General features: G+C 37.7%; 8 protein-coding genes across 9 annotated transcripts; 3 read left to right on the forward strand and 5 right to left on the reverse strand.

Annotated features, from left to right (window-relative positions):
- Positions 1-1601: 1601 nt before the first annotated feature.
- On the forward strand, positions 1602-3810 carry LOC121743013 (enhancer of rudimentary homolog). Its single transcript, XM_042136186.1, has 4 exons — positions 1602-1755; positions 2261-2354; positions 3207-3327; positions 3420-3810. The coding sequence occupies exons 1-4, from the start codon at positions 1753-1755 to the stop codon at positions 3508-3510; spliced, it is 309 nt and encodes a 102-aa protein (XP_041992120.1). The 5' UTR covers positions 1602-1752; the 3' UTR covers positions 3511-3810.
- A 925-nt stretch (positions 3811-4735) lies between these two features.
- On the forward strand, positions 4736-6967 carry LOC121743226 (mediator of RNA polymerase II transcription subunit 30-like). The gene is made up of 3 exons (XM_042136462.1): positions 4736-5255; positions 6011-6106; positions 6652-6967. Exons 1-3 carry the CDS (start codon positions 4830-4832, stop codon positions 6748-6750), a joined length of 621 nt encoding a protein of 206 aa, XP_041992396.1. The 5' UTR covers positions 4736-4829; the 3' UTR covers positions 6751-6967.
- Positions 6968-7703: 736 nt separating this feature from the next.
- On the reverse strand, positions 7704-8260 carry LOC121743627 (probable steroid-binding protein 3). The gene has a single exon (XM_042136958.1). The coding sequence runs from the start codon at positions 8150-8152 to the stop codon at positions 7844-7846; it is 309 nt and encodes a 102-aa protein (XP_041992892.1). The 5' UTR covers positions 8153-8260; the 3' UTR covers positions 7704-7843.
- A 383-nt stretch (positions 8261-8643) lies between these two features.
- Positions 8644-11135, reverse strand: LOC121743626 (ER membrane protein complex subunit 4-like). Its single transcript, XM_042136957.1, has 6 exons — positions 10916-11135; positions 10685-10741; positions 9736-9889; positions 9323-9420; positions 9164-9229; positions 8644-9024 (listed from the first exon to the last, which is right to left on the reverse strand). The coding sequence occupies exons 1-6, from the start codon at positions 11042-11044 to the stop codon at positions 8986-8988; spliced, it is 543 nt and encodes a 180-aa protein (XP_041992891.1). The 5' UTR covers positions 11045-11135; the 3' UTR covers positions 8644-8985.
- Positions 11136-13033: 1898 nt separating this feature from the next.
- LOC121744064 (protein ENHANCED DISEASE RESISTANCE 2-like) lies at positions 13034-14178 on the reverse strand. Its single transcript, XM_042137505.1, has one exon. The coding sequence runs from the start codon at positions 14011-14013 to the stop codon at positions 13165-13167; it is 849 nt and encodes a 282-aa protein (XP_041993439.1). The 5' UTR covers positions 14014-14178; the 3' UTR covers positions 13034-13164.
- A 423-nt stretch (positions 14179-14601) lies between these two features.
- Positions 14602-16333, forward strand: LOC121744591 (neurofilament heavy polypeptide-like). The gene is made up of 2 exons (XM_042138187.1): positions 14602-14733; positions 15116-16333. Exon 2 carries the CDS (start codon positions 15133-15135, stop codon positions 16237-16239), a length of 1107 nt encoding a protein of 368 aa, XP_041994121.1. The 5' UTR covers positions 14602-14733; positions 15116-15132; the 3' UTR covers positions 16240-16333.
- LOC121742898 (exocyst complex component EXO70A1-like) lies at positions 15009-20342 on the reverse strand. Of its 2 annotated transcripts, none has more exons than XM_042136022.1 (4): positions 17452-20342; positions 16124-17000; positions 15883-15934; positions 15009-15805 (listed from the first exon to the last, which is right to left on the reverse strand). In XM_042136022.1, exon 1 carries the CDS (start codon positions 19596-19598, stop codon positions 17577-17579), a length of 2022 nt encoding a protein of 673 aa, XP_041991956.1. In that variant the 5' UTR covers positions 19599-20342; the 3' UTR covers positions 15009-15805; positions 15883-15934; positions 16124-17000; positions 17452-17576. The 2 variants fall into 2 exon arrangements, with proteins under 2 accessions (XP_041991956.1, XP_041991955.1); XM_042136021.1 differs by having other exon boundaries at positions 16124-17055.
- Positions 20343-22164: 1822 nt separating this feature from the next.
- On the reverse strand, positions 22165-23825 carry LOC121743069 (probable WRKY transcription factor 11). The gene is made up of 3 exons (XM_042136252.1): positions 23090-23825; positions 22872-22997; positions 22165-22736 (listed from the first exon to the last, which is right to left on the reverse strand). The coding sequence occupies exons 1-3, from the start codon at positions 23614-23616 to the stop codon at positions 22562-22564; spliced, it is 828 nt and encodes a 275-aa protein (XP_041992186.1). The 5' UTR covers positions 23617-23825; the 3' UTR covers positions 22165-22561.
- Positions 23826-25309: the final 1484 nt, after the last annotated feature.

The following is a 25309-nucleotide window of genomic DNA, read 5'->3' on the forward strand; positions in this document are numbered from 1 at the left end:
GACATCCGTACAACAACGAAGAAACTAAGGCGGTGTACACCGCCTGGCTCACCGTCTCGTACGATCCCATAGTCAGGAACCAACAAGCCGCCAAGTGCTTCTGGAAAAAGGTCCGTGATGTCTACCACCAGACTAAGCCGAAAGGGGCCCGGAAGCGCAAATATACAATGCTCCGTGCTCACTTTCGCCGAGTCGACGCACAGGTCAAAAAATTTTGCGGCATCTACTCGGCCGAAGCGGCGAACTACCAAAGCGGAGCTTCGGGCGCCGACATTCTGAGGGCGGCTTTGCGCGTCTTCTACCAGGACACCGGTCTACAGTTCAAATATGTTGATATTTGGCAGCTCGTCAAGGACGAGGAAAGGTGGGCCGGCGGTGTCCGCTCGAGCTCGGACTCAACCTCAAAGCGCACGAAGCACACGGCGAGCGGCAACTACTCGTCTGGTGACACCGGTGAGGCCAGCGAGTGTGAACCGCAGGTGTTTGGGGGTACGGGGGATCCAACGCCCGACGAATACGGGGGATCCAGTCGGCCTCGGGATCGGGCGAATCAAGCCAGTCGGCCTCGGGATCGGGCTCGCGGGGAGGCTCGGACACACTTATGGTGGCGTACATGACCGCCACAATGGCGGACACTTCCCGCTTCTCGTACGCCCAATTCACGGCCTGGTGGAACGGAATTGTGTATATTGCAGCACAACTTGGCCTTCCGACTCCCCCTCAACCTCGACCGCCTCCGGAGGATGATTCGCCGGCGGAGTAGTTTTTTTATTTTCCCACGTTTAATTGTGTGTTTTTTATTTTGTGTTTTTTATTTTTTTAGGATTTTAATTGTGTGCTTTTTTTATTTTTTTTTTAAGTTTAAGTTGAATTTTTTTTTAATGCTGTGTGTTTTTTAATAAAGTGTGTTTGTTTTTATTAAAGTGTGTTTATTTAAATTGAATTGGGTTGGAAATAAAAAAAATGAAATTGAATGAATAGTAATTTAAGGAACGGTTAAGGAACGGTTAAGGAACGGAGGGTTGCAGGTTCCGTTCCTTAGTTAAGGAATGGAGTAAAAAAGTACAGTGGGGCCCTCAAATAGTGGTTTAAGGAACGGTATAGGAACAGCGTTGTGGATGGCCTAATGCTAATCACCTAGACAACAAAATATCAATAAAAATTTCAATGTCAATAATCAATTTTTTTTAATTCATCATTCCTCCATTCCTAAGAAAAAAAATTACACCTCCCGTCCATGAAAAATAAATAAAGTTGTAAATGGTACAAGCTTTAACGCACAATTGATAAAGTGAGAGTGAAAAAAAGAAAATGTGATGAAAGTAGTGTTAGTGGGTTTGAGGTCAATATTTTAAAATAATATATATGGTTTTAGTATTAGTTTAAAACTTTTCATTTTTAAAAAAAGTCGAAGTTTGGTGGACGGTCTAAAATAAAAAAAGCTAGCTATTTTTTTTTATTACATATGAGTATTTTTTATCATGATGAATTTCTTAATGCCAAAATATCCATCACCAAAAAGAAAAAATAAAGGTGATCCGCACAACACTTCAAAGACGGATTTGCCCTCAATTTCACCCATATTTCCTTTCCCAGTCCCAAACAAAAAAAATGTAACAACAAAAATATATTTCGATCAAAGTCTCTGCATAGAAGAAGACTTCACTCCCTCATTTCTCACACACAACACACGCTACCATCAGACTTCGGAAATTCTCTCTCTTCCCGCGCGTAATCTATTGCTCCTCTGAAATGGTAATGCTCTTCTTCTTCAGAATCTCCATGTACATAAGCGAACGATTTTATGATTTTGTGTTCATATGTATCCTTTCTCTGTTTTATTAGGGTTTCGTGTTTATGGCGCTGCTTTATACTCTAAAATATGTTGTTTTTGGCGTTGGTTCAAGCAGCATGTGATTGTGGATTTGTCGGCTACATGTGAATTCCAGTTTTTCAACTATTTCTCACCCTTTTCAGGAGATTTTATTTTTTGTTTTTACTTAACTATCTGATTTTTGCCTTTTTCTAAAGTTTTTTAGTTTTTCTATACTATCTTGTTGTTCAATTGGTTTTCTGAAGTTTTTTTGCTTAATTTGAGTGTGTTGTTCTGGTATATTCAAAAGCAGCTTCTATTGCTTAATTTATAGTTATATGCTTGATAATATGTTTGAAATGGGACAGATTCTCACTAGGTAATTCTACTTTGATGTCATTCGATGATTGTTGTTCGTTATTTAATCTGGCGTCATATGCTTTGCAGTCTAATAAGCATACTATTATTCTGATGCAAACATCCCAACACAGAGCAACCCGCACGTTCATGGACTACGAGTCGATCACCCAAGCAATGGATGGTATGCTATAAAAATTTGTACTCCTTTGAAAGTTTTTGACTGTGTAGCTGTAAGTTACTTTGATGTAACATGGCAGTGGATCTATATTGGCATTTGTAGGTAAATTCAGATTGTAGAATTTGAATTATTTGATCCATTCATAAACTATGACTGTTGTCTGCTTATGTTGGTAATGTTTAAGACCTGCATCTTCGTTGGATTTGGCTGTGTTTTCAGTTGTATGCAAAGCAAATTGTGTGGAAAAGATATCTCAGAGTAGATTATAGGTTTGTTCAGCTTCCTTGTGGTAGATGAAGTAGTGAAACTAATTTATGCCATCCAAAACAAAAATGACCGCAATCTTTTTGGTGATAATGTGTGTGGGTTATGGGATGCTCTTGGGTCATCATACTTGTATATTTTCATTTTGCAACCATCCAGCCACCCATTTGCCTACATCATCAGTGTAGTAAAGGTCCGAAAGGATATTAATTTACTAACAATGTTGAATTGTAGTAGCATTTTGTGATTTAAGTTCGAGCTATGCTATATGCGTTGGTCTTTTTGGAGAATACTCTACAAAAGCATGAAGCTTAGATAGATAAAAATGAGATGCACTTGATAATTGTAAATTTATAACCTGTGCTGGTTCTTCATGCTTCTGATAAATTTTAGCTAGAAGAAAATCAGAGGGAAAGATGAGTATGCAAACTAGTTTTGTTTTATGACAGCTGTACTTTCTTAAGATCAGAGCTATTGATATGTCTTTACAGTAGGATCTATTGTTTCACTGTCCAGATAGTAGATGCATTTCACGATCCAGTGCTAAAGGTCTATGTTTTTCCACCTGAAGTATTTTAACAATTGATGCAGGAATCTGCGGGCTATATGAACGAAAACTGAAGGAGCTTAATCCAGCCATAAGAAATATCACATACGATATCTCGGATCTCTACAATTTCATTGATGGCCTTGCTGATTTGAGTGCATTAGTGTAAACCTCTTTCTCCCTCTCTTGAACTTGTATGCTTTGCATTCATAACACTCTTGTGTAAGCTGCACAACTTGATCATTGTGCTTTTGTAGCTACGACCACTCCATTCAGGCTTACCTTCCGTACGACCGACAATGGATCAAGCAGAAAACACTGCAGCACTTGAAGAAACTGGCTCAGTGATCATCAAAGATGTCGCGTAATCGCTACTTGGGTATTGCAATGACTGGCGAAGTGTGATATGTTTTGGTTCAGCTGGACCATCCACCATTCTAGAATTCTGAAATTTGGAACTTTTGTGTATTGAGTATCCCATCTCATGTATCCTTATTTTGTTGTTTTGGTGATTTTGGTTTAGCCAAAATTGTGTCAAGCATTTTACAAGTAAGTGTATTTTGTCACTTTTTATCGGCTTGGAAAAAATTGCTCTTGTGGCCTTGCCCAAATATTGATTCGTATATGATTAATGCCTATGTTTGCATATTTTGGCACCTCCTGTTTTATTTTCTTGTTATTGTTATTATTACTATTTATTCATTTATATAGAGGAAAACCAAAAATAAACTGCGCAAATTTATGTGAAAAACAGATGATACTCCATATTTTTCCCATAATACTTGCTTTATTTTTTAATGTTACATTTGACTCGGTTAGGTTTTAAGAAATGTACTAATAGATAGTGATTGGGAAAAGTTAATAAAATATGAATATTAATTTTATAATAAAATGTTAGTGGGTTGAGTTAGTGGAATATGAATATCATTATTAAAAGTAGTAAAATGTAAAGATATAATTTTATTATCAATGACTGAAAAAGGAAAGTTATGTCGATAAATCATGGACATGATGAGAAGGAGTACATTGTACGCTTCTTAATTGAATTATTTAAATTTTTTTGTTACTAGAATAAGCCTATCTAGTACTACCTCCGTCCCACATTAAGTGTCACATTTAGGGTGGGTGCGGATTTTAAGAAATATAAAAAAAAGAGTTGAGTAAGTTAGTGGATTATAAGTCTCACTTATGTATATTAGTTTTATAATAAAATGTGAGTATAATTGGTTGGTGGAATGTAGAGTCTACTTGCCACTTATGGTAAAAGTGAAATTTGACTCTTATTGTGGGACGGACTGAAATGACAAAATGTGACACTTAATATGAGACGAAGGTAGTATTTGTGAAAATATTATGTGAAACAATAAATAAGGGGAAAACCTACAATAATTGTATATACTTTGGGGTTTCTTAAAAAATACTATTAAACTATGTTTTTGAATATGTATGAAAATGGAGGGGAATTATTTTGATGGGAGGGTGATTTTTGATAATTGTTGGATGAATTAAATTTATAATTTGTCACGCTTTTTGTGATCTATAAACGTTTTCAACACCTATGTAGAGAGCGACTTATGTTTTGAAATACAGTCGATTTTCTCAAATTCCCCAAATCCTCCCCCAAAATTCCCCTCCGGCAACCACCGCCGCCTTCTCCTCGCCGGGAAATGGAAGAGAAGTACTCAACGATGAGTTCCTCTCCAACATCCAGCAATTACACTCACAAGACCACGCAAGAGCTCGCCGCCGAAGGCCAGAAGCACCTCGAGGAGACGATCCAATCCGCCTTCTTAATCCTCTCCGCCATGAACGACGAGCTCTGCAACGCCGCACTCTGGTCAAACACGCCGTCCTCCGCCTCTGCCGCGCCTCCTCCTGGCGGCGCTAATCCCGCTGCTGCTAGCATGAGTAACGGCCACCGCGACGTGTCGTCGGACTCTTCCGCGTCTTCCTCCGCGTCGCAGTCCCACGCTCAGCATCATAATAATAGCTTCGAGATCGGCGGCGGAGCACTCGACGAAGCTAGGCTGCAGTATAAGACCTCCGTCGCGTCGCTGCGTTCAGTCCTCCTCGCTATTTTGAACGCGCAGAAGGTATTTTTGTTCAAATTTTTTTTAAATCATGAGGATAGTAAGTGTGAAATTGCAATTGCCCTTCTACTAATAGTTCTGCGTTAGATGTTTTGGATGTTCTGGAAGTTCCACATATTGGAAGGCTGATTTCATCAAATTGTCTATTAATGCTTGAAGATTCAAACTGTTTCACTCTGGATACTTCAATTTCAAAGTTTAAAAAAAATCTGATAGAAATTGTACTCATAGTTTGTTGCTGCTGGTTGTAGTAGGGGGAATACCGCTTAAAATTTCATTTTGCTCTAATATACCATTACTTGTACGGTTATCATATGTTTTAAATGCATGCTAATAGTATTATAGTAGAGCCTGGCTCCATTAATGGTAGTCCTGTTGAGCTGCATATAGAATCAATTTTGATTGCATGATCTTTATGATCTTGATGTTAAGTTAATTTGAGGTGACTTTGATTTTGAGTGCCTGATCTTTCTGTTCATCCAAAGCAGGTTAAAAAATCTGAATCAATGTGATCTTATTTAAATTATGAGCTGAATTTGATTTTGGGTGCTTGATAGTTGTGTTCATCTAAAGCAGGTTAAAACATCTGAATCGTTGTGATCTTGATTAAATTGTGAGGGGAATTTGATTTTGAGTGCTTGATAATTCTGTTCAACTAAAGCAGGTTAAAACATCTGAATCAGTGTGATCTTGATGTAAAGTTATATTTCGAGGTTTATTTGATTTTGAGTGTCTGATCTTTCTGTTCAACTAAACAGGTTCAATCATCTGAATCAGTTTTGACCACTTCAGGGCCGGTTTCCGATCAAACAGAAATAGAGAAGCTTGAAGAGAAAGCCTCCATCTTAAGAACGGTACTACTACTTTCATTGCAATAATTATTATGTACAGGACTGTAGAGTCATCGGTTGATTTTTCTAGTGAATACTTTATATGTTTGTGTATTTGGGATTAGAAGTGAATCCATCATTCGGTTATACTATCACTTTTAGCTTCTATTGTCCCAACAAAAGTGACTAGAGCCACACATAAGATGAAAATGGCATTCTTATGCTGTAATGCCATATGCATTGATCCAACCCAAATCAACATTGGTCAAACAGATTCAGTAGGCTGTCAAATCATGTGTTCCCTCCCCTTAATATCTCTAAATCCATATGCATTGACCCCAACCCGAATCAACACGTGGCAAACAGATCCAGTAGGCTGAGTCAAATAGTTCATGTGTTCCCTTCCCTTGTAATGTGAAAGTATCAGTAATGGTAGATGTGCTCTTGGTATTCCCAATAGTTCGGTTTACTCTCTGTTTGTTTGTTGTTCGTTTGAGCAAGCATCGCTATCTTCTCTATCGAAATCATTGGAACATATAATTCATTACATATCTTGATTGGAAAAATAGGAACTTGCAGAGAAGAACAAATATCTCAAGATTCTGATTGACCAGCTTCGCGGCCTGCTCAGCGATATATCCACGTGGCAAAGTCCTTGCACGGTATGAGGTTATCGAAAGAACAAGTCTTGTTTCTTTTCCAAAAGGAAAACCATTACTGATGGTGGCTGCAAAGAGATGATGGAGCAGAGCACACTGCAATTCTACTTCACATTTGACATTTTTATTGATCATTATATCTTGTCTTGATACTGATCTTTTCTCAATATATTATGGACCCCTCCTGTTGAATGTTAAAATAGTCATATTTGTACATTGAGTTGTATTGCAAGTGTAGTTTAGGTCACTCACGACGATGGTCACAAATTTTGACCAAACCTATACTATTCACGTGTCACGAATATTGAAGCCTCCCGAGAGCAGATAGTGTTAACAATTTGTCTGGTTCGTGAATATTCAAGCCTCCGAAGAGCAGCTCGTGATTTTAAGCGCGACATAGTTAAAGATCCCATAAATGTCCAGTTATTTAAACTAATCATAGATGTTATAGAACTAGATGAGTTCCGATACAAGCAGAATAACATGGTAAACTGGAGATAAGAATAAATTTGCATAGAGTTAGTTATCTATGGTGCTCTGATCCGAGTTACAGCATACCAAATCAAATCAACTAATGAAACAAACAATTGATTCACAACTCAACTACTCCTATAACCCTACAAAACCCAAAATCCAGAATCTTTCATACAATCTTCACATAATCACACTAATTTTGACTCAAATTTCTCATCAATACACAGTTTCTACTAGAAATCAAGGTAAGAACTCAATCAACCAGTAACCCTAGCCACAGAATATCACAACAAACTCCAATTATATAGGGAAAAAACCTGCAATCAATCACCACAAGTTGAATCACACCAAGACTTTATACTTGGATCTTTTTTCACATGAATTCTCAAGCAACATGAAACCCTATCACAAGGAATTTCCCCAATTATATATGCAAAAGCAAACATCCTACAATCAATCATCACACAGCACACAGCAAAACATCAATATTCACCAATACTATAATTTATTCATCATTCAACAAGTATCCACATGAATACAACACACGAAACACATAAAACACTTGCGATTCCATAAACATCGCTCAATAAGTCTGTATCGTCAAATGAGTTTAATACATGAAAAAGCCCTAATTATTGGTAACGGTGCCGACGACGGGGTACTTGGCCTGGAACTTCTTCTCCCAGTCGGCCAGAACGCCGAGCTCCTTGTCGGTGAGGCCGTCGAGGTCAGGAACGACGTCGCTCTCGTCCTTGCTCATCTTGGCCAGGGCGCGGCTGGCGTCCTTGCCGGCGAAGACGGCGTAGGCGCCGCCGGGGCCGTAGAAGGATTTGCCGGTGGTGACGTCGTAGATGCTGCCGCGGACGGCCACGTAGATAGGCTTCTCCGGATCGGAGCCGTCGTAGGCTTTCAGCTCGGCGGGAGAGAGATGCTTCATGATTTTGCGTTGAAGGAATTCGGATCTGAGCGACAGAGATAAGAGTGACAGAGCGATAGGTGAGACAGTGAGACTTTGTAGTGCAGCTGCGAATATATGCTACTCAGCACCAAGCCACCAACCCATTTTATATTGTTTTTTTATAAAATTTAAAATGGGATTAATATTCATTTAATATTTTTCATTCCTATTTTATTACATTTCTTAAATTCATATCTCGATAAATGCCACCTCGTTCGCCACACACAGTGACGTGCGTTTCTCGCTAATATTGTTTTCAATTCGTTATTTCTTCCTCGTCACTTAAAAATATGAACTATTTTCTTTTAGTTTGTCCCTTAAAATTATGAACTTTCTAATTTATAAAAAAAACCTAATGAAGTAGAACACAGTTTTCCATTAATAATAATCTAATCTTTTTCCATTCTATCCATCTTTTACTTTATCAATTGCGCATTAAAACTCATATTCCTATTATCACGAAAGGAATATTTCCTAAATCCGTACCTTGACTAGTTGATTAAGATATTTCCAGTGTGATCTCACAAGTATCAAGCTCACAAAATTGGTGAAATAAAATAAAACTAACAATAACCAAGTTATGTTGCATCAACCAAATTCAAAAATAAAATAAGCAAAGCTAGAAGTCCTCCCAGAATAAACTGGAATCTTGTAGTTTTTCCTTTTTTCAGACTGCAAAATCCAAGTTGGAAGATGACATTTTATAGCTGCAGCACCATGGATGATATAGCACACCAGTAGAGCATTTTAACTACGCCTCAGATCCCTTCGACTCAACGACTGTCGAATCCTATTTTCGGCTGAAGGAGAAGCTAGTGTAGAGGGATACCTCCACCGGAGTACTCGACCTCCTGAAGATCAAAACACAACTCATGAGAGGGTACATAGAGCTATGAAATGATGATACGAGCGAGCACATTTGTGAAGCTTCTAAGAAGATAATTTATGAAAAACATGTTAGATCTAAATAAACCAAAGATTTCAACGAACCTGTGGTGGCGGCAAGGATGAAACCCAATCCGATAAGTGAGTTGGAAGAAGGCCGAGTGTGTTAAGCTGTCAACAAAAAGAATTCGGTGAGCTCTCACAAATAATTCAAGATGCAATGGGAGGAGTTCTAATGGCTTCTATAGAAGCTTGAGAACCAACCTTCCAGACGCCTAGCCCTAACGCTGCCACGTTAAGGGCGATGAATACTAGCTTAGGTGCTAGAAGGCCGACTTTATGGTCCTTGTAAGGCTCAAACACTACAAAAGAAAACGTAGAACGTTACGAGGTAAAGTCATTATCATTCCAATTGATAAGCATCTGATGCAGTTACATAGCTCGCAAAGCCAAACAATCGGATAAAACCAAGATTATAACTGTAGCAACGCCTAAATATTGCAGCAACCATGATGCGTGTGTTATAACAAAAATTGAGGAAAGGCCAACAAATATGACTCTCTGTGACTGTTGCACTTAAAATCATCCAACCACTGAAAATGGCAAAACTAACTGCATATGAAATGAAATTAGTGATGCATGGCAACTAAATAGTACTATGTTGTAAAGGAACTCACTTTTCCCGACCCCACGAAGTGCGTTGACAGGCTGTAGAAGAGCTGAAAATGTTATGCCAATGCTGAATAGATGAACCGTGCTTCCGGCCATCCACATCATGAATCCCATCATCATCAAATTCTTGAAGGGTGCTTGTGCAACCTCCCATGCTTTCTGTACATACAAATTAATGTTTCTAGTAACGTTATAAATAAAACAGCAGATAAAGAAACAGAGCAAAATCGTAAAATATTTACAACATGCATGGCAAAGAGGAGACAAGATTTATAAACTAAACACATCTCAGTAGAAATCATTTAGTACTCACAGACTGCACCACCTACCACCAGAAGCATTGAAATAAGGTATCAACACTATCAAAAACAAAGGGCAGTAGCTTATACCAATGAAACCCCACATGTAATGATGTAAAGACGAGAAACTCCCTCTCCTCCTTCTCACTCACACAATTTTCACCTCGGATTTAGTGAGGAATAATAAAGCAAAATGTCTACAGCATATCGCAGAGAAGTTCCTTGAAGTTCCTCTCCATTGAGATTTCTTCACTTGAATCCGAGTTCCAAACTTTGACTAACGAAATCATAACGAAGATAACTCCTATTTGGAACCCTTCACATCGGTGAATAACAATTTAAACTAAATCTTAGCATAGATTTGTATAGAAACAGCCGATTTCACAATAATATCAACAAATGCATTTTCGAGAAAGTTAAATGCAGAGTAAACCTAGACATTAATCAACAGAATCAGGCAATTCACTCCAAATCCCAGCATAAAAAAAGAACTCAAATATTAAACTCAATTAGTACATGATCCAGAACAATCACAAGCTCAATTTCAATTACAACCAATTCCTATCCCAACAACATCACATCCACAATAATTCTTCACTACACCAACAAATCAAAATCCAATCCAATCCAAATCAAATCAACACATAAATTTTACCTGAGCTTTCCAATTTGCCTCAGCATCCTTCTTCTGCTTGCTCACAGCCGAATCATCCTAACCAAAAAAAAAAGGCAAATCGCATCACACAAACCCCCCCAAAACATCGATTAAAAACTAAATCCCCTAAAATCAAACACCGACAACAAAATACACCATGTGTATGAGCTCAAACAGTTGATAATTTGACTTGGTGTAGCTCATCGTAGACGATTACAAAGGCGAAAGTACCTGATCTTGGGAAGCCCTGGTGAAGCCCGGCGGATCGGGAATATCTCGCAATGAAGGGGAGGCCGAATTGTCAGTGAATCCCACAGCCCATCGCCGGCCCGAACCCATCACTGATTTCCCTTTGTCCATTGTTAATGACGGCGGAAATAGAAGCAAAGATCTGTTGCCGGAAGGGGCTGTTTGGCTGTGGCCAATTTAAATTCTTTTCAGCTCGTTATCTATTTCTCTTTATTTTAAAATAGAGACTTTTTAGTTGAGATAATTAAAGGAATTACTATATTCAATCAAAGGGCTTTTTGTATTTTATGTTGTTTAAAAGGGCTTGTGTTTTACTAAAAGATTATTGCCCTTTAATTCTCTTTGGTTTTCAATTTTTATTTTTGGGTTAGAATTAACCATGTTTTAAATTTTTAATTAAACTCTGAACTATTATTTAAAGAAAAAAATATTTTACCAATTGAGATATATCTTTCCCATCTAATCATCTTTACGTGAGCTCATTTCCACATCCCAAATTCTCAATCCATGGATGGCAACTCTATATTCGCCGAATAGTGGAAGCCACAATGCACCACGTATACATTCCTATATTATGTTTCTTCTTCGGTGTCTATGTCGAGCTCGATCTAGATACACAATAAAAATTCTTGTAATTGTCTTTAGGATTGTTATTATGGTGTCCATGTCGAGCTCGATCTAGACACACAATAAAGATTCTTGTAATTGTCTTTAGGATTGTTATTATGTGCTTGATAGATAGTGGATTCGTATTCTATTTACTTAGTATTACATTTTGTAACTTAGAGAATTTATTAAAATTCATAAAAAAGTAAATAAGACTAGTATTAGTAGAGGAAGTGAGTAATTAACTCAAAATCTAAGACCTTTGATCGTGCATTATTTTTTGTTAGCAAATACTCTTTGGCCATGTTTGGTTGTCAGGATTCTGTCTAGGAAAGTAATCTGATTCTTTAAATTTTAAATTCTTGTGTTTGTTTCGGTTTTTAATCAAACTTGAAAAGTAATCAGAATCCAAGAACATGGAAAGTTAGTACAACTTTCCAGGATTCTGAATCCTAACTTTTCTTAGGTATTCATTTTCCATGTTTTAGGATTCTTACATGTTTAATGCAATATAAGTATAGTTTTATTATTACAATTGTTTATTATTATTATTATTATTATTATTATTATTATTATTATTATTATTACAATGTATTAAAAATGACATAAAATTTAAAATCATACTTAATTTCGGTATAATAAATAACTATAATTAATATTATCCTAATCATAACTATATTATTATAATATTTATATATATTTGTAATTATCATAATAATAATTAATAATTTAATAAATAATTAAAATATAACTATAAAATAGTACAAATTATATGATAATAATTAATAATAATTATTTTATAAATTAATAATTAATCAATAAAGTTGTAGTGAAATTTTAAATTATAAAATTTATTCAATTATATTATCCGTAAATATTATAATTATAATTATCATATTTATTATTATAATCATTTATGATACCCCACGTAACTATAATTACAATTATATTATTATATATTAAGATGGATAGTGCATATTTAAACTAATAATAAATATTACAATATAATTATTATCATTTGTAATTAATAATTTATTAAAAAATTTATGTTATTATTCTTTTTTATAAATAAAAATAGTAATAAGGAGGAGTATATTTTTAATTTGGTGTTTAAATCAAATAGTATAAAATTCAAAATATTGATATTTTCCAAACATTTGAAGGTAAAGTTATTAGGAATCATATTTCCAAGACTCATTTTCCTAGGAATCATTTTCCTTGTCAACTTTACTTAACGTCAACCAAAAATAATGTATCTATATTTAGTAAATTTTTCTCTCGTTGGAAGGTGGACTCTATTTTTTGCTAACAATATTCCTATTAATTTTTTTTCCCTTTTTATCTATCTCTTATTTTATCAATTTTACATTAAAATTGATGATAACTCTAAAATTCTTATTTTAATGAGACATGGAGTAATATTGCCAATGAAATAAAGTGATTGACATAGTAAGAATGATTTTTATACCAAAAAAAAACAACATTGGAGCAAACAAATACAAAAAAAATATTAAGATTCACTAATTATCATTGCAGATGGAACAAAAAATCATCAACAAGAAATTTGAAGAATCTTAATCACCTCAAAATTGGAAAACCAAAAAAAAGAAATTATATGTACATCTCTAACATTCATCACTATCGACCGGAAATACCTTATTACTGATCGCCGCCGCCGGCGCGGCGGCGCCTACGAACATCGCCGAGCTCATCTCCATCTGGCAAATCCTCACCGCGCCAAACAGCTTCTCCGGAAGCTCCTCCTCCGTTTTCCCCTCCACCAAAAACCCCAAATCCACCGTCACCGCCTTCACGCACCCCAGCGCCAGCTTCAGAATCGTCGACGCGACGGCAGAGCTGCCGATGTCGACGTCGACCTCCAGATAATCCGCCCCGCGGTGGTAGCTGCACCTCACCGCCTTTCCGAGGAGGCACGCCGAGTACCTCCCCACCGCCGCCTTCAGAATCCTCGGTCCTTTCACGATCTTATTCACGATTTTGAATCGGCCGTCGCGATACTCATCCGATCCGTTTATGAAATCGGATAGCAGCTGATTCGATTCGATCGAATCCCCTTCCTTGCTCGAGAAATAGAAAACGACGGAATGATGCTCGCGGCCGGGGATCTGGAGATTCACCGCGATTACGAACGGCGTTGATTGATCCGATTCCGATCCGCAGCGGATCGCGCTCATCACGCGGTTGTCGCGGCGCGCGAGGAGGTGGTCGAGCCTGCCGTTGGATCGGATCCAATCGACGCCGGCGGGATCGAGGAGGTACTCGCCAGCGGGAGATTTGCTCTTTTTGGTAGGGTAATTAGCTCCTCGGACGGAGAAGTGGTCGCCGGGAGGCGCCGCCCAGCCGTTGGATCCGGTGGTGAGATCGACCTGTTTCAAGGATCCGCGGCGGATCGCTTCCTCTCTCCAATCCTCCGTGGCCGTGGAAGAAAGCTTCATTTGTTTCAACGAGCACATATTAACGGTAGCGGATTTTATTTTTCGAGACGACGGAGGAGAGCTCCGCCGTGATTGGCCACGGCTGTGATAAAATAACGGTCGAAGGAAGGAAAATATATTGGATTTGGAGGGAAAATGATTTGGGCGGATATATAAGGAGGGAGAGGTTAACTACCTTTTGATTTTAGAATTAGAATTGTTTTACAAATAGAATGTAGAGAGAAAAGGGGATGAATGAATCTAATTCAACTCTCTCTGCGTTTTTCATTTTTTTAAAAAATTTATTAAGATTCGATTTGATTATAATCAATTGAGATTGTTAGCAAAATTAGATCAATGAATAATTTGGTAACTACATAAATTTTAAAATTAGTGTGCGTAACTGGAATTTCATGAAAGTTTAGAAATTTCAATACAAATGCATTATTTTATAATAATAATAACCATTTATAATACCACTACCACACCTATATGCATATTAAGCAGATAAAATACAAGTAGAGATAATATAAATGACAGAATTGATATTTCTATAATATTTGAGGCTCTCCATGATTTAAGGTTTGATTTTAAAGTCAGCTATCCTTCAAACAAATACCTCTCATGTCTCTCTTCTTTTTCAAATAGTGACAACTTTCTTTCATAGCCAGAAGAAACATTTGCCATCTTCTCATTCTTTTCTTCTCAATCATCTAGTTGGGAAGAAAAAGGACTTCAACATATTTGCATCATCAAAAGGTACTGCTCCTTATACTACTCCCATTTTCAATCTCCGATTTAATTCCATGAACAATGCACAATTTTTTTAACATTGAATTAATGTGAAATTGCCATAACATTTTACATATTTAAATGCATTTGGAAAAGACCACCACCATTTGGTATTATCTTGTGTTTTTTTATATCTTACAATTGATTTCCCATTACATTATTTTCTAAACCTACTCTATATTTCCCATTGCAACTTATATAGTTTGATCAGTCCTTTTTTTTCTGTCGCTAAGGCAGGAAAATGAACCAAGAATTCTCTTTCTTTATCATAAATCAAATCATTGTTCATGTTACGTCTCGTATTTCAGTCTACTAATCCAAAAACCGATGCGAATATTTCCAAACGCAGGCATCAACAATCATTGTATGGCAACAAGAAGAAGAGATGCTCTCCCTGGCAAGGAGAAGGCAACACCTTCTCCAAAAACAGGAGCAGCAAGGCTTAGAGAAGTTGTAAATCAAATCTCCCCCAAACCAAAAGTTTCAACTGCACCACAAAAACAGACTAGGCCGGCAGCGTCGAGAGCCCCAGCTTCTACCGGTGTTTCCAAGGCTGTTACAGGTGTTACCAAGTCTACTACCAGTGTTTCCAAGGCTGTTACAGGTGTTACCAAGTCTGCTACCAGTGTTTCCAAGGCTGTTACAGGTGTTTCCAAGGCTACTACCAGTGTTTCCAAGGCTCAGACGAGGAAACCACCCTCCCCAGCTACTCCAAGCAAGCCTGCACAGACCAGAACACGGTCCTTGGACAGCAAGACAGCGACTCCTACACATAAGACGCGCATCCCAACTGCTGTTGCTGCAGCTGCCGCTGCTGCTACTGGTGCTGCCCGTCGTGCCTCCTCGCTGCTAGTCAAGGCAGTGGTTTCCCCTAAGGTGGTGGGTGCTACTGCTAAGAAATGGAAACCGGTGGAGAAGGAAGAAGGAAAGCGTCGCCTCTCCACCAGTTCGTCTGTGGGCAGTGGGAGAAGAAGCAGCATCGGCTCGAAGAAGGAGAGTGGGTGTAGTGCTCCAGTAACAAAGGAACAAAGTGTCAATCCTGACAGAAATGAAGATCTAAGCATTTGCAATCTTCCTGAACCTGAAATGCAGCTCCAAGATATCGAATACGCTTACCTCAATGAAGCTGATGGCATCGATGATTTAGTAAGAGAAGATCCAACGGTACCTGCCAATAACAAGACAATTGAAGACAATTCTCGTGTAGAGGCTAAAGAGAAAGAGGTCAAAGTAGCACCAGAGGAGCAAGCAGCAGTTGCAGTTGAGTATAAGGAAACCGAGCCAGCAGTTGAAAAGAAGCAAGAAAACTCAGTTACTCAGAGGCAGCAAGAGAAAACACATGGGAAGTATGACTCACCAGTTTCCAACGATGTAATCGAGGAGACAGCAAACAAGCTTCGTGAGAATAAGACAAACAAAGTGAGGGCGCTTGCTGGAGCGTTTGAAACTGTCATCTCGTTGCAGGAGAAATGACAAACCACTCAAGGATGATTGACATATACTGATGCAAGTGGAACATAATGTGTATGCTGACCGTTGCTTTTTTTCATTTGATCTTTATCTTTTACAAGTTATTAGTATCAAACACCACTAATACTGTACAAGGTGATCCTTACTCGATATAATTCGGTCTTTTAGTTCATATTCATGGTAGATAACTAGTTCATCATCAAGACTATTAGCTCCTGTCAATTCCTGATTAGTCTCATCGATAGAATGACAAGATAGCTATAAACTCCAGCTAAAATGTTACCATCTGTAAATATAATTCATTTCATAGATAGATAGATATAATTTGATAGTTTAACCCCATCAGTTATTTCTACATCAACATCTAACATGTGATCATAACCAAATAAATTACAGGATAGCAATATATCATCTTCCTGAGGTTGAAATAAATCATGTGGTAAAACAAGGAGCAAATCAGAATTTCAAATAATATAGCTTCAAAGAACCTTTCTGTTAATCTGCAAAATTAGCACATCAAATTTGAAAATGGGAAACTTTTAATTAATATGGAAAAGTAAAATAAAATAAAATAGGGAGAAAAATAAAATAAAAACAAACCAGCCCAATTCTTGGCGTATTCACAGTTAACATCAAAGTCCCTTTACTATCTTTAAATCCCTAAGCCCAGCTGACCTGCCCCACTTTATATCACGCCAACTTCCAAGCCATTTTGAAAAGATCAAAGAATAGCTATGGACAGTATTCCACTGCCGCGCAGGCCACTGCAGGGGAGGCGCGCTGGTGGTCAATAAATTAAACCACAAACCTGCACACTACCTAATGCAGAAATGGATCTATTGATATCTTGTTTTGTAGTAATTTATACAATTCCTATATTGATGGTGTCATTTAATACATTAAATGAGCATCAACAACAATGATGTCAATGCAGTAGAGACCAAAATAAGATTAGTTCCACAAATAAAATACAAATTGATGATCTAAAAACCATGATCAAACAAATGTCAAGAACAGGTAACCAGAGGCTGTAAAAATATGTATCAGACATATAAGACGCCAGTTTTATCATCACACAAAAAGTGGACCATTTATTCATAATACAATTGACATTCAAATCATGCTTCTAAATTATTGCAGTTCTAGCTCTCAACAAAGTTTAACTCCTAAATTCTTTTACTTTTTTTTCCAATGCTGCAGGAGATATCTACTTACCTCAAGTAATTGTACAGGCAGTATTTGTGTAGAGTGAATACACAGGAGAAGAAAATGAGCATCAAGAGAGGACCTTTGATAGCGCGTCTAGAAAGTCAAATTCTCTATCTGCACCGTGCGTTTGATCATTTAATCGTTGGAGGAGTCTGATACTGATCCGCGGCCCCGTTGCTGAACTTCCCACTTGCCTGCTTCACCTGAAAACTCACTTGCTTGGGCAGCTTGGGAAGGAAAAGGGAGAGAAGCATCTTCTCCAGAGACTGAGCCGTGTACTTGGCGTATTTACTCGTACTAGGGTCTTGCTCAACCAATGGTCCGTAGTTCTGCATATAGCTGCGATAAACAGGCACAATGGCTTGAACTATGGCCTGACATGTTCTCTCGCGGAGATCCTTGTCAGGAATAACCCATTTCGACTGCTTTGCATACATGTCATCAAAGGCTTCGTTGAATGCCTTCAGACGCTCTTTCACCAGGTTACGAGCTGTGGCATGCCCCCCGGAGAACAAGATCAGACCCTCCCTGCTTAAATGTGTGGGAAGCTTGCCCCAGCTCTCTCTGAGAAATATAGCGGAGTAATACTCCTTGTACTGGTCGTGTTCGCTCAACCAAGGCTCTCCCACAATGCCTCCTAGCTTCGTCCCTTTTAGATACTTGTACAGATGTGAATGGTTGTTCATCAAGAACACATATGAAGGGACTTCGTCTTCATAGCCCTTTGACCATGCCTCCAAGTTGAGCTCGATGGCTTTGACTAGATTCAGAAGCTCGGTGATGAGGGTCTGCTCTTGGAAACTTTCGTGCTTCCAGCTTCTCTGGATGACTAAAACTTGAGTGAGGATTGGCTTATACTCATCGCCAAGGAGTTTGTTACAATAATCAGTGATGAAGGTGACTACTCTTGGGATGCTGCAATCTGCAGGAGGCGGGGTTTGTCGTTGCAGCTCGACCTGGACTAAAAGCTCCCAGAAAATCTCACATGAGCCTTCAATCACTCTCTTGATCAGATCCCTAGTCATGTTCTGTATCTCAGCACAGGCAGCTCCACCGAAAAGCCGGTTGAAATCCAACCTAAGTTTATTTAGTGATGCAAAAATATCTAAAAGCTTCAACAGCTTGATGGGATCCTTCTTACTCTCAGTCACTGTTCTGCCAAACTGCAAGAAAGCGAGAATCCCCGCCTGAGCGGCTATCTTAGGGAAGCAGCTCTTGGACACGTCTGGTCCCATCCGATCAAACACATCGTGGCAGAGCTTGTATTCGGCCTCAAAGAGGTGCTTCATGGCAAACTCCAAATGCTTGCCCCATTGAGCAATATAACCCTCTATGCTGGCGACATTATTGAACTCAGACACCGATATTTCAAGATAATCCAGATTGAGAGCTCGTAAACTTGCTCTAACGTTCGAGCTCCTGACCTCCACGTAGATGGATATACACTTCTCAAGCCTGTCATTCACAGCTAACCTCCCTAATATAGCATGCAACTTCTGAATCACGGCCACGGGCAAAGGTGAAGGGGCAATGCTGGCCTGTTCGCCAGGCAAGGCTGGCGAGGACATAGGCAACGGGATACTATACTCAGTTAGCAGCCGCTGGAGCTCACTTTCCAGTCTATCCAAAGCAACATCAAGCAACCCACCATCAAGATGGCCCTTCTCCTCAGCAGTCTCCAATTCCCGGATATTCTTCAAAGCCTTCTTTAATTCTGAGATGAACCGTGCGTCCGCCACCTTATGATCCTCCAAATACTGCACAATATCACCCAGCCATTGGATAGCCATGCCACAATTCTCCCCTAAAAACCTCAACGCCTCCTCAAGGCGTTTGAGCACGCTAAGGTACCCGGGCAAGTTAGACTGAGGTTCGGACAACGACTTCTCAAGGCCGTGGATGGCATCAAAAACCTTGAGAACTGCTGCAGCAGGGACTACAGCTCTATTTATATGACCTCCAACAGAGCTCAGAGCCTCACTCTCAGCACGAATAGGTCGAATTGCTACTTCCATAGATGGTAATCTTTGGTTGATCTCGTCTAATCTAGGCCCTACCTTCTCCAACGACGAACCTAAAGCTCTCGATTTCTCTAAACTCTCCTTCAACAACTTCCTAGCAGATATCAAATGCTCAATGCCTTTATCCATCATTTCCCCTAAAATTTATCAAAACCAACTCAATCCAGCTGGTTGTTACGAAAAAACACTAAATTAATACCTTTAAACCTATTCTCCTTCGCTCATAGCTACAACACATCACATCAAATGAAATTAATCTGGATTGCTGTAGAAATCAACCTCCATTCTTTTAGGCGACCAAATTTACCGAATCTCAACCACAAAAAAGCACAAATGCAAAAATCCCACCAACCAGCGACCATATATATATCAATAATTTATACACGAACCAATCTCGTTTCCCTCTGCTATCCAACACTTACAACAACAAATCAATAATCAACAGAGCACACATACATATATATATGTGATGATCTAAAAGCAGATTTTTAAAAAATCCAAAAAGTAGATCAGTTCGACAACAGCAAAAGGTTTAAAACAAACAGCACCAGCTCGATCCCACAACGCAATGATTCAGAGTGGAAACCTACAGATAGTGGGAGATCAATCAGGATGAGAGAGAAACGAGAAAGAACCCTAAATCGGGAACCGATAAATTTTGCTAGCTCAAGTCCGAAGGTAATCACAGGTAAAATTTGGTTGTCAATTTTATACTTATATTTTGGGTTCCGAGCATTCACTTCTTTGCTTCACAAGGATATTTTTATAAATTTTAATTAAATAAATAATATGACTATTTGACTGCAATAAAGTACTCGCAGTAACAATAAAGAGTGATGCTAAATGGCCATAATGTGGCCGCCCATAAAGAGTTAATTTAGTCAATTTACATGTATAAAAAAATTAGAATTACCGATATAAACTTATATGTGTGTGAATGGACTTGTGAGTTGATACTTATCTTTGAATTTCATTACGTAAAACACATTAATATCACGAATTACTGTATATGTTGAGCAATAATCAAGAAATGACAGTAGTAATAAGTTGAGCAAAAACTACGAAAGAGCAACACTAACATGTTGAGCAACATATAATGAAGATGATATAAAAGTTAAATCAAAACCAAAAATTTGGAAAAAAATCCATTTTTTTTTTTATTTAATTAATTTATGGCTGGTCATAATGTGGCCGCATAAATGAATTAAATTAATTTGCAGAAAAGAAAACATTCAATAATCGAATCAAATTAGTCATGATTACGCTAAAAGGATGGGGAATTAATGACAACCAACTTCTTGTCTACTCATAGTTTGCAAATATTTATCTTCATTGTCGGCCGTAATGTTTTTTATTTTATTTATTTTGTAGAAATATTTATTTGCGGTTGTTTGATGGTTAATGTATAATTATTCGATCATAATTATGGAGTAAAATTTTTAAATATCGTAATAATATTTATGATGTTGCAATTGATTTTTCAGATTATTATTATCAAAATTATATTCTTGGTAATTAAAGAGTTGTCGTGACATGTTCGGCTCTCACTTAATGTCTTATATATTTGTGTTACGATAGGGTTATATTCAATCAGTCATGTGTCTCGTTATTGAAGAAAATAGGTTAAAAAATATTGATTTTAGTTTGTTTATATTTTACGGAACGAGTTAGACGTTTTGATGTTAAAAAATACATTTCTTGATCATTGAATAAAAGACTTTTCAATATTCGATCATTTTGCTCGTTTATTATGAAGAGAATCTTCAGTTTTCGAGCTCTTATATTTGTTGGGCCAATCCATTATTTAAATCGTGGGCTAGAAATTGGACAATTTGGTGAGTACAATAATCAATCTACGCATACGAATTATTCATAGGCTATAGATTAAAATAATTATTTGAATGTTTTACTTTGTCCTTATAGTCCCATTCTACTTCAATTATATAATTTACATTATTGATTTAATCCTAATTTTTGATAAACCATCATTTTATTGAAGAAATTGTATTTGGAGATTTAGGTCTCTTTCTTTGACGAATAGTAAGTTTATTCAGACTCCTATTTATTCAATCTCAAATTCTTTTATCCAAACAAACGACGTATTATTCAAACTGCATTTACCCAGATAGTGAGATCAGTCAACATTATTCAATTGATACTTCAAGTAATAATATTGATGTTGAATAGTTCAAAGTAGACAAAATGGAACACAAGTTTGTTTGTCCGTCCCTCAAAATAGAAAAGTCACTTAGACTAACTGCAGAGTTTCCAAATGAAGGTGAATTTAATTGGTTCATGTAATAAATTCAATAAATTAGATAGGATTTAGTCTTTTAAGTATAGTTCAATTCGATAGATTTGATTCAATATTTAACACTGAGATACTACTATTCTATCATATACAGTACATTAGTTCTGGCTTCATATTTCATATGTCTTGGTCCTTCGTGAAAAGAACACGCTGCTCCATTGCCCTATCAGAATCAGTCAATGGTGCTATTTTAGTTTTGTAATAATTTCAGAAACCATATTTATACATGTTGATTTTAGTCAAAGACAGCGAGTGTCAGCGACATAATTATCATGTGCCACGTAGCTTTACCATCTTTTTCCTCGATGCCCTCCAACTTTTTGACTTTTTCCTTTAATATCCATATTATTCTATTCTTGTACTGATTGAGAATCCAACGCAAAAACATCACAAGAATCCAAAGCCACTAAGAAATCAAAGTTGAAACATTCCACTTTCTTCTTTTGCAGATTCTACCCCTACTCCTACCCAAATTTACAAAAAACCCCCCAGCAATGTATTGACTATTGATAATTGATAACGCTAATTTCATTCTTTTAGTCAACCCCTCCAACAACCTCGAAATTACAAAGAAAATATTATACTTTCTTCTTTTGCAGATTTGCCCCCTACTCTTATCTATATTTACAATAAAGCCCCTATAAATATATAGCTAACTCTATCTCCCCTTTCAATCAACCCATCGAATAACCTCGAAATAACAAATCCGTCCATAATTTAAAGTCTCGATTGCCCTTTTTTCCATTTCAGATAAACGAAGATCCTAAAATAGCAACATGTGACATTATTTCGTGAGCGAATGAGTATTCACTTTTGCAGCGGGATTCTCCGGCTTCGAGGCCGGCGTGTGGCGGTGCTCCCACTCGTAGGTGACGATCACCGCCGTAGGATCGTCTCTCGCTCTTTCCACGTGTTTCCTCGCCGGACAGCCCTTCACCGTGCTGCACTTGTAGTATCCCCTAACAGATTTAGAGAGAGTTTGATTAGCAAAAACTGGCCGTTGAACTTTGTATAGTGTGAAGAATGATGAGTAGTCTTATGCATAACTAGAAATCAAATCTCAAAAATAGAAAAGAGTGTTTTAAAATATTTACCGTGGGTATGGCGAGCCTTTGATCGGCTTCTGGCCGTATTTCCTCCATGAATACTCATCGGCCGGAATATCGGAAGCTTTTGAGCTGATTGCCGGAACCCTAATTGTTGTCTTCACTCTATTTTTCCTGAAAATCAACGAATTTCTTCAATTCAGAGATTGAAACTCACGAAATTAACCGGTTTGTTGAATCGTTTCGGTAGAAATCAATACGCGTACCTCTTTTTGCAATGGCAGCGGGAAGGATTGGAGGTTTTTCCGGAGGAGTTATCGTGTTCGCGGCATCTCTTCGCGGAGAGCGGCGGCTTAGGGGCGGAGATCGGCGCCGTGCCGCTCTTACCGTTGGAGACGCTGCCTTCGCCGGTGATCATCGACGCGATTGAGCTCCCCGACGTCGACAGGCTCAAAACGTCGTCTCCGATCGTCTCCTTGGAGAGGTCAAGCTTCCGCGGCGGAGCAGAAGCGGCGGCGGCAGGGGAATCGCCGAACAGGTTCAGCGTCTGGAGTTCGAAACACTGAACCGGAGCCTGTGGCTGAGCTAGAGTGCGCCTGAACCGGGCGTGACCGGTCCGGTTCAGGTCTGAACCGGCCTTTTCCGAGCTCAGAAGCGTGCAAAACGATGGCTGGTTTTGGTGCGAAGCAGCGCCGATTAGTTGCTGTAGCGATTCCAAACCGGCGGGAGACGCTTGATGGAGCGGCGGCGCATGGCTTTTGAGATTGCGGTAGCCGAGCAGATCGACGGCCATTTATGCGGCGGAGATGCGGAGCTTTAATCTGCTTAAACCTGAGGTTTTTTTTCACTGCGAATTTGAAAATGGAAGTGAAAAGAAAATCTTGTGTGGGAAGCGGCTATATATGGGGGAGAATGTGGACTTGTTGACGGGTTAGGCAGCCGGAGTCGAACTTTGAATACTTTAGATAAGGACAAATTGAACTCGTAGATGTTTGTTTGTCTACTAAATTTAAAAATAAGTCGAAAAAAATATGAAGTTTGCAATTGTTTCAATCTTTATAGGAGATTGATACTTGGTTATAAAGAAAAGAATAATACTCATAAAATAACACGTATTGACGTATTCTATAAGGTAAAATAATCTTTATCATCATTTTTTATATTTTACATAATCTTTTATGGATATAAATCCTTATTTAACCGTCAGTTATATTGAAATTATATTCTACCAAATAATGTCATTTTATGTATGAATATACGGCATTATTTAACTTATCGACTATGATTGTTCACATATAACTTTTCAGCTGACACATTAATTATAATTTCATACGAATGATTCCAAATTTCATTATATTTCATATAAGTATTAAGACAAATTAAAGTTTGATCAACATTGATCCCTTTTTAAATTTACCCACAAAATCCAATTTCACAGAATCACAGTGCTCGTATTTATATAATGTTACAATCAAAACCTGAATGTATCAATAAGAGACTTCAGCACTAATAAATTCGTGTATTTAAAACAAAAGAATCAAACAAATTATAAAATAATATTGAAAACTCTTTATATGCAAAGAACAATTTTATTACAAAATACATTACTACTACTATTTAAATTCACACTTTACTATTCCAACTAAATTATACTCCTAAAAAATTAAAAACTCAGGTATTTACATGCAATGAACATTATTACTTTTGAAAATACATTACTTATCATTTACTTCAATTCCCATATTACTACTACAGCTCTTTATATTATTCGTGAAATTGTTACAAATTAAAACTTGAAATTAGTAAACAAAGACTCATAAAATTTGGTCATCCAATTAATAGCGAACAACTTAAATATTTAGATAAGTGCAGTGTGATTACATTGAATCTTGCCTACTTTATATTATTAGTAATATAATCTAACTTTAAGTAGTAAAGCTTAACTTAATGGGACACCTAATACATCTTAAGGCTGACTATCTAAGCTTTACGTAGACCCATAAACCGTGATCAATACACGTCTTCTTTGAGCCGTAGGATCAACTGAGGCAGATCAAATGGTCAATATTCAGTCAAATGAGTTTTCTACGGCCCATGTTACACTCTAACCGCGGGAGTATCATTGTCTTGCCACTTGCGATGTGATGCCACGTGGACTTCAATGAATTTTTGTTTAATATTAGACTAAAGTCCTAAAATGGTCCTTAACATATTGTTTTTTTTTTATTTTGGTCCAAAATATTATCTTTTGAATTATTCGGTCCCTCACATTTGAAATCGAATCACATTTGGTCCATTTTGGACGGTTCCGTCAAATTTTTGACGGTTTTAATTACCGGGTCACAAATCCGTCACTAATATGTTAAGAACCATTTTGAGACTTTAGTCTTATTTTATTAATAAAAATGGGTACTTTTTAGAAGAGGGTGGCCGTGGGTTTTTGGAGAATGAGACGCTTGAATTATTCGGTCCCTCACATTTGAAAT

The sequence above is a fragment of the Salvia splendens genome, chromosome 8 (genome assembly GCF_004379255.2).
Source record: "Salvia splendens isolate huo1 chromosome 8, SspV2, whole genome shotgun sequence".
Classification (NCBI taxonomy): domain Eukaryota; kingdom Viridiplantae; phylum Streptophyta; class Magnoliopsida; order Lamiales; family Lamiaceae; genus Salvia; species Salvia splendens.